General features: G+C 37.2%; 1 protein-coding gene across 1 annotated transcript; it reads left to right on the forward strand.

Moving 5' to 3' along the window:
* The first annotated feature begins 4,984 nt into the window (after positions 1-4,984).
* Positions 4,985-7,027, forward strand: LOC113005847. The gene is made up of 2 exons (XM_026141748.2): positions 4,985-6,855; positions 6,917-7,027. Exon 1 carries the CDS (start codon positions 4,985-4,987, stop codon positions 6,839-6,841), a length of 1,857 nt encoding a protein of 618 aa, XP_025997533.2. The 3' UTR covers positions 6,842-6,855; positions 6,917-7,027.
* The last annotated feature ends 7,763 nt before the right edge of the window (positions 7,028-14,790 follow it).

The raw sequence follows: 14,790 nt of genomic DNA on the forward strand, positions 1-14,790 counted from the left end.
TACAATAATAATAATTGGCGAGATAATCGTCCGTTTAATAACTGGCGGGATAACCGCATGGATGGCAGAGAAAATAGAGTAAATGATAACGCACGACAACAAAGAATGCCTGTTGAATCGGGAAACCGCGAGCGGGCACAGCGCGACGGCGCAGCGCTGAACGAACGCCCACGCGTGCGCCTAATTACACCGGAAGCACCCCTATCCACGGAATCGCAAGTATAAAAATCACGAAACATAGTATAGGAAAACCACCGTCTGTCATATTACCAAGCCAATGTTTAGCCGACGGAAGAGCAAGATTTATGATTGACACGGGCTCTGATATAAATATCATTAAGGAAAACGCTCTTAATGCCGATGTAATAATCGACAAAGCTATTGTATATGAATTAAGTGGAATAACTAAAGGACGTACACAGACCACTGGCATAGTTGAAATTCCAATTTTTAACGTTAAGGTGCCTTTTCATGTAGTATCCGATGAATTTCCCATTCGACCAGATGGAATGCTTGGAACCGAATTCTTTAAGAGTCAACAAGCCACTATCGACTACCCGAGGGCAAGTCTGATTATTAATGGGATACCATATTATTTTCAGTATGAAGAAGCGGTCACCGTACCCGCTCGAATGCGTAAACAGATACATGTGAGGGTAGCCAATCCCGAAGTAATTTATGGATATGTTCCTAAATTGAATGCTGGACCAAACTTATACCTAGGCAATGCTGTAGTATCTAATCGCCATGGCAAAGCATATCTTTATGCTATCAATACGTCAGACGAGGATATAGAGTTAGCTATACCTACGGTAGAGATATACCCATTTGAGGAACAGCCAGAATTAAAAACTGTAACCGCAGATACGAGCAATAAAAATGTACGAGTGAATAAAATAATCGATCTCTTAAGACTTATACATCTCAATGAAGAAGAAAGAAATAACGTTCTTAAACTCGTAACAGAGCATGCCGATAGATTTCATTTGCCAGAAGAAACCTTAAGGGCTACTCATACAGTACGACATCGTATTTTCACCACGGACGACCGACCAATCAACGTCAAGCAATATCGCTATCCTCAAGTACACAAAGAGGAAATACAGCGTCAAGTTGACGATATGTTGGAAAAGGGTATAATAGAACCATCCAGTTCTCCTTATAATTCCCCTTTATGGATCGTACCTAAGAAAGACGATTCGTCAGGAAATAAGAAATGGCGTCTTGTCATTGATTTCCGTGCTCTTAATGAAAAAACGATTGGTGATGCTTATCCACTGCCGAATATTGTTGATATACTGGACCAGCTTGGAAGTGCAAAATACTTTTCAGTATTTGACTTAGCATCCGGATTTCATCAAATACAAATGGATAGTACGGACAAGCATAAAACAGCTTTTTCAACACCTTATGGACACTTTGAATACAATCGCATGCCTTTTGGATTAAAAAATGCTCCTGCTACTTTTCAACGATTGATGGATCAAGTTTTAACCGGATTGCAAGGAATTGAATTATTTGTATATCTAGATGATATAGTAATATACGCCCGTTCCTTGGAGGAACACGAATTAAAATTCAATCGACTAATGAAGCGATTGGCTGAAGCAAACTTATCTTTGCAACCTGACAAATGTGAATTCTTAAAAAGAGAAGTTGCATATCTTGGTCATGTAATAACTGAAAATGGCGTTCGTCCAGACCCAGGAAAGATTATGGCTGTAAAAAATTTTCCTGTCCCAAAAACAAGGAAAAATATCAAACAATTCTTAGGACTCGCTGGTTATTACCGCAGGTTCATTGAAAATTTTTCAAAAATTGCTAAACCTCTTTCAGACCTTACAAAACAATCTATAGCTTTCGCGTGGACGACACAACAACAAGAATCCTTCGACAAATTAAAATTGGCTCTTTGTTCGGAACCAATATTACAGTACCCAGACTTTGACCAACCATTTATTATAACTACCGATGCATCAGGTTTCGCCATTGGAGCAATATTAAGCCAAGGAAAAATAGGCAACGATCTTCCTATAGCTTATGCCTCACGAGTTTTAAACGACGCTGAAACTAGATATTCACCTACCGAAAGAGAATTATTAGCTCTTGTATACGCAGTAAAACATTTTCGACCCTATGTCTATGGACGAAAATTTACGTTGGTTATGGATCATAAACCACTGGAATGGTTAAACTCTGTTTCCGACCCTACGTCGCGATTAATGAGATGGAAACTAAAACTAGCAGAGTATAATTATGAGATAAAATATAAACCGGGCAAAAAGAATAAAAATGCAGATGCACTATCACGAAATCCAACTGAAGAAATAAAGCAAACATGTGCATTACAAGCCAAGCGAGCTCATTCGTCTTCCAGTGAATCATCCGTGCGACAAGAACACAAAAAGCAAAAGGTAAGTCACCATAGAGACAAAAGAAATTATGAAAGCGAACATTCTGGAAATCCCGCTCCTCATAAAAAACTAAAGCCTTACGAATTATCCCCATACGTCGATTCAGAAGAAGAATTCAAGATAAGAAAATTTGACGAACCAATAGAAAGCAGCGATAAAGATACAACAGAATCTAGCTATGAAACGGATTATGACACTGATGATTCTGAAATACTTCTTAAGGGTGAAAAAAGGAAACATGAGAGCAGTTCATCGAATCACGAAAAACGAAGAAGACGGAAAAGAAGGAAGAAACGAAGAACTATAGACACAGTTGAAAATAGGAAAGAATTATGCATTGAGAATCCGCCTTGCATTGATGACACAGCAGTACGTGTGGATGAAGCTTTAAGGTGCGACCCAGCTGATCATCGTAGCGACAGCAGCGCTATTTTCGACCCCCCGCAGGAAGTACGTAATGACAGACATGCGCAAACGCCTCTGCGCAAGAGACAGCACGAAGATCACATACCGGGTGGTCCAAATAAACGCATCGATGACAAGAAATTTCAGGAACAACCGCGCGTGATTTCACCCAACTTAGACGAACCAATGGACGTAGAGAAAGGTTCTAGCGACAGTTTTGATGTACAACGTGACATACAAGTACAGATCGATGTCCATCCACCACCATCAACAAGAAATCATAAACGTAAAACCCCAGATAATACTCACATAAGCAAATCCAAAAACCCTCAAAATGAAGATTTAATTGAAGTAATAGAAAAAGATATACCATTAACTAAAGAAGATTTAAGGACAATAAGAGAAGAAAGAATGGATTTTGAACCCGAAACATCAAAGGCCTTTACAACCTATCGACAACCCGATGTAACTAATAATGAAACATCTAATGAAAGTGAAACCGCAGAATTAATATCCCCCACTAAATACGACGCTATACCTCGCACAATAAAAATAAAAAAGGAACCTGTCTCACAAAATAAAATAAAAAACAAAACAAAACTCAAAGGGAAATCTCAAAAGAAAAATAAGAAAACAGTTAAATCATCAAAACAATTTGTAGACAGAAAATTGCCCATAGTAAAAGAAATTCACCCGACTTCAGTTAACATTGTAGACTCACGTGATCATATATGGATGAAAAGTAATTACATAATATATTTTGTCGACACTCGTGGAAATCCTGTTGATGAAATAGGTAATGAATTAATAAATAAAAAACTATGTCAGAAGCCTAGAGATTTTAATGGAACTCTTGGACACATATTAATACAAGGAAAAACTTTAGGCATAATTATTAAAGAAACAACCAGTAATGAAATTCATGAAAAAAACGTTGTACAAGGATTTAAAGAATTAAAAAATGAAATGGAACGTTTAAACATTCTAAATGCTAGTATATCTCAACATAAAAGTGACATAAAAATTCCATGGACAAAAATCCGCAATATCATACGATTAATATTTTTACATACCCCAGTATGTATAACCATATGTCAGGGCCGTATATGCATACCTAAACCAGAGGATAGGTTACGGATTATACAAGAATGCCATGAATCAAGCGTCGGTGGACATAAAGGAATTACAAAAACATTATCACGCATCCGACATAAATATTATTGGGAAAATCTGAAATCACAAGTTGAAAAATTTATTCAAACATGCAGCAGTTGCCAAAAGAAAAAATTAGTACGAGTCAAGACAAAACAACCAATGATCATAACGGATACACCTGCAGACGCCTTCGACAAAGTCTCAATGGATATATTAGGACCATTGCCCGTCACAGAGAATGGCAATGAATACATACTAACAATACAGGACTTATTAACAAAATATTCAATTGCCGTTCCAATCGTTAAGGCAGATTCTGAAGAAACCGCAAGAGCATTTACCAGACGATTTATTTGTCAATTTGGAAGCCCAAAAGCGATATTGACAGATCAAGGTGCAAATTTTACAAGCTCCATGATGAAAAAATTTGCGAAACATTTCAAAATAAAGCAATACCAAACCTCAGCCTTTCACCCTCAATCAAATGGCTCAATAGAAAGGAGTCATCATGTGCTAATTGAATATTTAAAACATTATATTGACAATGAAAGAGATTGGGATAATTGGCTCGAACATGCAATGTTTTCATATAACACTAGCGTACATGAAGGAACGAAATATACACCTTATGAATTAGTGTTCGGCAGACTAGCGCGACTGCCATCAGAAATAAAACCAAACGATACTACTGATACATACGATGACTATGTAGACGAATTAATAGATAAACTAACGGATTTGAGGAAATTAGCCGTGACAAATTTAGGCAGGGCAAAAGAACGTTATAAATATTACTATGATAGAAAGTTAAAATCACAAAATTACAAGGTAGGGAATTTCATATACCTATTACAACCAAAAAAGAAACATAAGTTCGGTGACGAATACACTGGACCTCATGAAATCCTAGAAATATTAGATAATGAAAATATAAAAATTTTAATTACACCCAATAAAACTCGAATTGTTCATATAAACCGAACCAAGCCTGCTCGAATTCCAGATCAGGGATGATAGAAAACAAATACGCGATAATGCCGCTGAAGGATAATCCAGGAATATTTTACGAAGATGTCGGCGAGGTTCGAACATCGGAAATCTCTTGGAAGATGGTGATATACGTCGATCTAGCCGATGTCATAAATGCATCTAAACGGATCCAACAAGAATTAAACATTGCTGTAAAACGTTGCGATGACATTCCACATGTGTGTAAATCACAACCGCAATTTATAATGTTGCATAATAAACTTGATAAAATGATGAAATATCAAGATCACATAAGAAGAATAATTAATCACCCAAGAGTCAGAAGAGTACCTCTAGAATTCATAGGAGAAATAAGTAAAATATTATTTGGAACATTGACAATAGAGGACGCAAAATTACTTGAAAATATAATAATAAACGTCGAAAATAAAACCCAAGACCTTGCTGCGTTACTTATTAATCACACCATAGCGACGCGTGCCAGATTCGGAGAACTCGGTGACGCGACACTTAAGATACAGAGGCAATTACTAACCCTCCAACAAGAAATCCAAGAAAAGTTTAATAATCTAACAGACGATATAATACAGAAGGACATTCATGGATATTTTAGTAACGTCATAGAAGAAATCGACAGAGCTATCTTAGAGCATGAAATTGATTTAAATATACTAATCGACGGAATTTTATTTGGAAAACAAGGAATAATACATCCACGAATAATATCCCCGCAATACTTAGTTGAAAATTCTCGCCGAATAAAAGAACGAATTCCACACGCAGAATTCCCTGTGCCTATTAATGAGGAAGACACCGATCAATTAGTAAAAATTTCTGACCTGCATATTGCTTATTTAAATAATCGACTAATTTATATTTTACAAATACCATTATTAACACCTGGAAAATACAAGCTTTACAAAGCAATCCCACTACCCGCTAAACAAGATTTTAGTAACAATAAATATGCTATAATTAATCCGAACACCGAGTATATTGCATTGAATGAAGACGCTGATAGTTACTATGAATTCCAAAGCGATGAGCTGAATATATGCATAAAGAATAACCCGACATTCATATGCCCATCCATCTTTCCGCTAAAAAGAGTACGACAAACTATAAACTGTAATATAGAAGTTCTAATAAATAGGAATATAGAACCAAACCATTGCAAAATAACAATTAAGGAATTGAGAGACACATATTGGAAAATTTTAAATACACCTGGTAATTGGCTATATACCACAACTGGAAAGGAAACAATAAATATAGAATGCCCAAATTTTTCTAAACACATAGAAATTGAAAATTCTGGAATACTAACCGTACATCAAGGTTGTAAAATCAAAGCAAGAACGGTTACTATGAGTTACCCGTCTATTCAAACAACAAAACTTATAAAATATTTTGTATTAACAAATAATTTAAGCATTTCTCATTTGTACGAGCCAGTACACGAAAGATATAAAATTAATATAACAGATACAATGCATGAAATATGGACAAATAATCAAAGTAATATTGAAGCAACTTTCGATGATATTATTGAAAAAGCTCGAGAAATTAAAGTAAGGAAGAACCGCGATCAAAGGATCACTTTACACAATGTAGCAACCTGCATCGTCATCATACTAGGAATGCTCTTGACCATAATGCTAGTGCTGTATCATCGTTTATGGGCATGCGATTCTAGTAATCCTTTATCTCAAGCATGCAGCTGCACAAACAATCAAGAACAAAGGCGAAGACCTAACGACGTTTCCATACCGACCATTGAAATAGCACGTAGCTTCCCGCAGTACGATCAGTCGGAGAGAAATCTTCAAACCGAACGGAACATAGAAGACCTGATCACAACACAACGCGAAAACTGACTTAACCGTACACAGTAAGTGACTGAACCAAAATGACTTGAAAAAATTTTAAGCCTTTGGTCCAATTCCTTATAGAAAAGAGGTACAAAAAACTAAAAATCCGACAACATATGCGGAGACAAGCCGAAGCCACGTGGTATCGCGTATTAGGCCGCTTACAACGAATGACTGTCCTGAATATGCACCAGAGACTGACGAGACCAGATACACCTGACAACGCTACAAGCTTCAGAGGTTTTTCCAGTGACGACCTGCCTCTAATAAGGGAACGACGTAACGAAACCAACTCACCAATCAACAGTGTTGGCCCTACAGACCCCGAAGTATATCGCGCAGGCCAGCCTACATCACCTGAGTTCGACCAACACACCGTAAGTAGTACTTCGGATCTTATCCGAGATATTATCATCGAGATGAACATGGACAACATGTCCGGCCGAGACACTGTTAACGGGCATACATCACCCCATACCCCCACGGAGCCACCCCCAATGTACTCCAACACCTCAAGGCCTGAATCAGCATGCTCCCTTGTGGACCACACGTATGTGCAAATGCACCCAGACCCGGCGAGGCGACCCCCTGCACCGCTGCCTCATACATCAGGTGCGACGACGCAAACTACGCAAACCGCGCAAACTACACAGACCGCGCATGCTGCTCCGGAACCAAGGACACAACCAGCACCTGCAAGAGAAAGATACGAAGATCTGGCTGAACCAGGATTTTATCGTCACCATGGAGCAAGCCGACCAATGCCAATACCCCAAGGATCACCGCGAGCTCCACTCCCCTCGGAAGTACCAGCGCCGTTATATTATCGTGATGTTCTAAATCCATATGTATTTCCCGCATATTTCTTTATATGCCACTCTGCGTGGTACGTACAAATTTCCGGTGAGGTAGTGTTATGTGGCGACTGTGCTATCGCCGAACATACGTTCTGTGTACAAGGACGTCAACATGCAGTCTGGCGTAATCTACATCTTATCGCGCGAAACCTACACCATACAGAGTTACATTGCGGACGTTGCTACCGCCTATTAATGCACACCCGACGTGCGATCGATTGCTACCATTGCCGTGCAATAATTATAAATTACCAAGGGCGCACCGAACAAATTGAATATAAGATATTGTGCGAAACCGGAATCCCTCGTGGAATCATATAATATCCCCTTTTATTCACTATAAAAGTTCGTTATCATCTAATCCACTCTTATAACATTATCAAAAACAATTATTGTTAACACCCATATATTGTTAACCTACGTTTTGTCATTTTTTTTTTATAATTCATATTAATCTATGCTTAAGTTACTTATATACACATTATACACATGCACGTTATGAATCTATGCCACTTAACCTTGTAACGTTTACATTACTCAAATAAAATATTAAAATTTTACTCACTAATATTTCTAACCATAAATAAAAATCCATTCATACATCTTAAAAGTAAAAAAAAAAAAATATATATATATATTTTTAAGTTCGGGGACCGAACTTCCCCATGGAGGGAGATGTCACATCCTCGTCATCCAGACCACATAAATTTTTTTTTCTTTTCCTTTCTTTTCTTCTATTTCTCAAGTTTTATACTCTAAAAATATATTTCTTAAAGATATAACCATGAACAGCTGATTGTCTCCTCCTAAAGCCACCTTCACATATGTAAAGTCACATTCACATGTACCATTCATCTAGGGAATTTCTTAAATCACCTGAAATAGTCCAATTAATAGTTTTAATTACTTTCTACATAAGCATTCATAACATAAATCACAAACACACACACACTCTCAACAACAAACAAATACGAACAAATTATTTTGTTCAGGTAAAATCGTCCAAGGAACGAATCAACCAATAGAAACACTCGCTGTCATGAGGCCGACAGAACCGACCACAGACGAGCCTGATATTCGGACAACACCCGAATTTATCGCTTGGTATTCAACTGCCAGATGCGTAACAGCTTTCTTTTACCAACACTGCACCGATAGATTTAACCTCATTTGTCACAGTTGTCATACTAAAAACAGCAAGGAAGAACAGAGATACTATTCTTCCAAAGCAAGACATTATATATATATAGGCCTTCCTTACCAATTTGAACGATGTGCGTCATGTTATAGTTCATTGGCCAATTCTCGTTGCCCTAACGAATGCAATATATGTCAGCATGAATTTACTCCATTTCTAAACTTTCTGATAATAACGGAACGGACTCCACATCTAACTGACGAACCAACAATCCTTCAAATATCACAAATCAATGTTTGAACACAATTACCTAAAATAATATACTTGACCCTCATCACTGATTGGTGAATTACATCCGACATGGCCGACTATGTACGAATGACTACCTTAAGCTCAATTCACTATAAATTCACCTTTATTAAATACTATCTGACAAAAACAGAATACTTTAAGCTTTTATACTAACAAAGTAGACTACACAACAACAAACTTATCTTTTAAATCTACCAGGAGCCGCTTTTAAGTAGAATTTTACGCATTTATTGAGCACAATATTTAGAACTCCCCTAGCTCTACTACCTTACATCTTGATATATGTTATAAAGTCGAGGATACTGAACAACTTTTCCTTATAAAATAATTAGCGCTCGCGTACAGACTTCAAGATATCTTTAGAGAAAGAAAAAACAGTTTTTCTTAAATATTTCAGGAAATATTCACTTTACAGAAAAAACGTGTCAAATGAAAATAAAGCTTACAAGAAACTCTACAAAAAAGGTTATATACATACTTTGTCCAACTCCACTACTTCAGTCGTTATAATGGAAAATGTCATACAAACTCAATTGGTCAAACAAAACAAAATAAATTTCTATATTGAATAAAGAATATTTCAATCCAATATTTCAAGAAAATATAAATTATAAACATACTCAAGGCCGTAATCTTTAGACATTCTAACCGAACAAAATTGTAAAGAATGTCTAAAGAAGAAATAGATTTTATATAGCATCAGCAGAAACCTTGACAACGCTTACCTCATCACTGAGTCAGAAATTCTAGGTTTAGAATCTATTTTTGTAAGCCACGCATTGTAACCGTATACGAGTGAAAGGAAGAAGTATGACCCTGAATAAGGAATGCATAAATTATAACTATGTATGAAGTGAAAGGATCGACTAAGCAAAATTTTCAAGGCTTAAATTCTATTCATAACCATATATGGAGTGAAAGGATGAATGCGACCTTGTCCTGAATTCCACCCAAGTGAAAGGATGACCCTGTACTGTAGAAAATATAAAAGGAGAGTACAGCCAGAAAAATTCCTTATTCCTTATTCTGTTCTATTCCACTCGCGACAACTCTCTTAGTTTAAAGCGCGTAGCGCCCATACTTTTTAGACAACCAGCCTCACTGCCATTACTTACCTGTACTCGTGCTTACTCGCTTACTGTACGTTATTCTGTAAAATATCTCTTAATAAAGTGACAATTAACACAAAGGTGGAACTTGAATCTTCATAAAAACCCGTGGACCAAGTGCCTTGATAATTCAGACACATAGCCTTGGGGTTTCAACTCCTTAACCGTGGAAGAACTCTCCCAACAACAACGGGGCAGCGTTCGGACGATCTGACGAGCCTGTAGCTGAGGATTTCGGGCATCATCAAGACGTCACATTCCCTGCGCGAATTGCAAATGAATCGTTATCTATGCGTTATCTCACGTATTTTACGTTATAAAGCGCCGAACAATCGTTGATCTGCATCAGAAACGAAACTATTGAAGTTCCCTGCGCGAATTGCAAATGAATCGTTATCTATGCGATATCTCACGTGTTTTACGTTAAAAAACGTCAAACAAGCGTGGATCTGCATCAGAAACGAAACTATTGAAGTTCCCAGCGCGAATTGCATACGAATCGCTATCTATGCGATATCTCACGTGTTTTACGTTAAAAAGCGTCGAACAAGCGTTGATCTGCATCAGAAACATAACTATTGAAGATCCCAGCGCGAATTGCAAACGAATCGCTATCTATGCGTTCTTTCCAGGAACTCTCTTAGTTTAAAGCAGCGCCATACTTTTAGACAACCAGCCTCACTGCCATTACTTACCTGTACTCGTGCTTACTCGCTTACTGTCATTATTCTGTAAAATATCTCTTAATAAAGTGACAATTAACACAAGGTGGAACTTGAATCTTATAAAAACCGTGGACCAAGTGCCTTGATAATTCAGACACATAGCCTTGGGGTTTCAACTCCTTAACCGTGGAAGAACTCTCCCAACAACAACGGGGCAGCGTTCGGACGATCTGACGAGCCTGTAGCTGAGGATTTCGGGCATCATCAAGACGTCACATTCCCAGCGCGAATTGCAAATGAATCGTTATCTATGCGTTATCTTACGTGTTTTACGTTATAAAGCGCCGAACAAGCGTTGATCTTCATCAGAAACGAAACTATTGAAGTTCCCTGCGCGAATTGCAAATGAATCGTTATCTATGCGATATCTCACGTGTTTTACGTTAAAAAACGTCAAACAAGCGTGGATCTGCATCAGAAACGAAACTATTGAAGTTCCCAGCGCGAATTGCAAACGAATCGCTATCTATGCGATATCTCACGTGTTTTACGTTAAAAAGCGTCGAACAAGCGTTGATCTGCATCAGAAACATAACTATTGAAGATCCCAGCGCGAATTGCAAACGAATCGCTATCTATGCGATATCTTACGTGTTTTACGTTAAGAAGCGTCAAACAAGCGTGGATCTGCATCAGAAACGAAACTATTGAAGTTCCCTGCGCGAATTGCAAATGAATCTTTATCTATGCTTATCTCACGTGTTTTACGTTAAAAGCGTCAACAAGGTGGATCTGCATCAGAAACATAACTATTGAAGTCCCAGCGCGAATTGCAAACGAATCGCTATCTATGCGATATCTCACGTGTTTTACGTTAAAAAGCGTCAATAAGGGTTGATCTGCATCAGAAACGAAACTATTGAATTTCCCAGCGCGAATTGCAAACTAATCGCTATCTATGCGATATCTCACGTGTTTTACGTTAAAATGCTTCAAACAAGCGATGATCTGCATCAGAAACATTACTATTGAATTTCCCAGCCCGAATTGCAAATGAATCGTTATCTATGCGATATCTCACGTGTTTTACGTTAAAAAGCGTCAAACAAGCGTTGATCTGCATCAGAAACGAACTATTGAAGTTCCCAGCGCGAATTGCAAACGAATCGCTATCTATGCGATATCTCACGTGTTTTACGTTAAAAAGCGTCGAACAAGCGTTGATCTGCATCAGAAACAAAACTATTGAAGATCCCAGCGCGAATTGCAAACGAATCGCTATCTATGCGATATCTCACGTGTTTTACGTTAAAAAGCGTCAAACAAGCGTTGATCTGCATCAGAAACGAAACTATTGAAGTTCCCTGCGCGAATTGCAAATGAATCGTTATCTATGCCTTAACTCACGTGTTTTACGTTAAAATGCGTCGAACAAGCGTGGATCTTCATCAGAAACATAACTATTGAAGTTCCCAGCGCGAATTGCAAACGAATCGCTATCTATGCGATATCTCACGTGTTTTACGTTAAAATGCTTCAAACAAGGGTTGATCTGCATCAGAAAAGTAACTATTGAATTTCCCAGCGCGAATTGCAAACTAATCGCTATCTATGCGATATCTCACGTGTTTTACGTTAAAAAGCTTCAAACAAGCGATGATCTGCATCAGAAACGTTACTATTGAATTTTCCAGCTCGAATTGCAAATGAATCGTTATCTATGCGATATCTCACGTGTTTTACGTTAAAAAGCGTCGAACAAGCGTTGATCTGCATCAGAAACATTACTATTGAAGATCCCAGCGCGAATTGCAAACGAATCGCTATCTATGCGATATCTCACGTGTTTTACGTTAAAAAGCGTCAAACAAGCGTTGATCTGCATCAGAAACGAAACTATTGAAGATCCCAGTGTCACATCCTCGTCATCCAGACCACATAAATTTTTTCTTTTTTCTCTTTCTTTTTCTCATATTTCTCAAGTTTTATACTCTAAAAATATATTTCTTAAAGATATAACCATGAACAGCTGATTGTCTCTTCCTAAAGCCACCTTCACATATGTAAAGTCACATTCACATGTACCATTCATCTAGGGAATTTCTTAAATCACCTGAAATAGTCCAATTAATAGTTTTAATTACTTTCTACATAAGCATTCATAACATAAATCACAAACACACACACACTCTCAACAACAAACAAATACGAACAAATTATTTTGTTCAGGTAAAATCGTCCAAGGAACGAATCAACCAATAGAAACACTCGCTGTCATGAGGCCGACAGAACCGACCACAGACGAGCCTGATATTCGGACAACACCCGAATTTATCGCTTGGTATTCAACTGCCAGATGCGTAACAGCTTTCTTTTATCAACACTGCACCGATAGATTTAACCTCATTTGTCACAGTTGTCATACTAAAAACAGCAAGGAAGAACAGAGATACTATTCTTCCAAAGCAAGACATTATATATATATAGGCCTTCCTTACCAATTTGAACGATGTGCGTCATGTTATAGTTCATTGGCCAATTCTCGTTGCCCTAACGAATGCAATATATGTCAGCATGAATTTACTCCATTTCTAAACTTTCTGATAATAACGGAACGGACTCCACATCTAACTGACGAACCAACAATCCTTCAAATATCACAAATCAATGTTTGAACACAATTACCTAAAATAATATACTTGACCCTCATCACTGATTGGTGAATTACATCCGACATGGCCGACTATGTACGAATGACTACCTTAAGCTCAATTCACTATAAATTCACCTTTATTAAATACTATCTGACAAAAACAGAATACTTTAAGCTTTTATACTAACAAAGTAGACTACACAACAACAAACTTATCTTTTAAATCTACCAGGAGCCGCTTTTAAGTAGAATTTTACGCATTTATTGAGCACAATATTTAGAACTCCCCTAGCTCTACTACCTTACATCTTGATATATGTTATAAAGTCGAGGATACTGAACAACTTTTCCTTATAAAATAATTAGCGCTCGCGTACAGACTTCAAGATATCTTTAGAGAAAGAAAAAACAGTTTTTCTTAAATATTTCAGGAAATATTCACTTTACAGAAAAAACGTGTCAAATGAAAATAAAGCTTACAAGAAACTCTACAAAAAAGGTTATATACATACTTTGTCCAACTCCACTACTTCAGTCGTTATAATGGAAAATGTCATACAAACTCAATTGGTCAAACAAAACAAAATAAATTTCTATATTGAATAAAGAATATTTCAATCCAATATTTCAAGAAAATATAAATTATAAACATACTCAAGGCCGTAATCTTTAGACATTCTAACCGAACAAAATTGTAAAGAATGTCTAAAGAAGAAATAGATTTTATATAGCATCAGCAGAAACCTTGACAACGCTTACCTCATCACTGAGTCAGAAATTCTAGGTTTAGAATCTATTTTTGTAAGCCACGCATTGTAACCGTATACGAGTGAAAGGAAGAAGTATGACCCTGAATAAGGAATGCATAAATTATAACTATGTATGAAGTGAAAGGATCGACTAAGCAAAATTTTCAAGGCTTAAATTCTATTCATAACCATATATGGAGTGAAAGGATGAATGCGACCTTGTCCTGAATTCCACCCAAGTGAAAGGATGACCCTGTACTGTAGAAAATATAAAAGGAGAGTACAGCCAGAAAAATTCCTTATTCCTTATTCTGTTCCATTCCACTCGCGACAACTCTCTTAGTTTAAAGCGCGTAGCGCCCATACTTTTTAGACAACCAGCCTCACTGCCATTACTTACCTGTACTCGTGCTTATCGCTTACTGTACATTATTCTGTAAAAAATCTCTTAATAAATACAATTAACACAAAG

This window comes from Solenopsis invicta, unplaced genomic scaffold (assembly GCF_016802725.1).
Source record: "Solenopsis invicta isolate M01_SB unplaced genomic scaffold, UNIL_Sinv_3.0 scaffold_477, whole genome shotgun sequence".
Lineage (NCBI taxonomy): Eukaryota > Metazoa > Arthropoda > Insecta > Hymenoptera > Formicidae > Solenopsis > Solenopsis invicta.

What these genes read in the sequence shown, in the direction of transcription:
- LOC113005847 (XM_026141748.2), top strand. Translation starts at nt 4,985, where the DNA reads ATGATAGAAAACAAATACGCGATAATGCCGCTGAAGGATAATCCAGGA.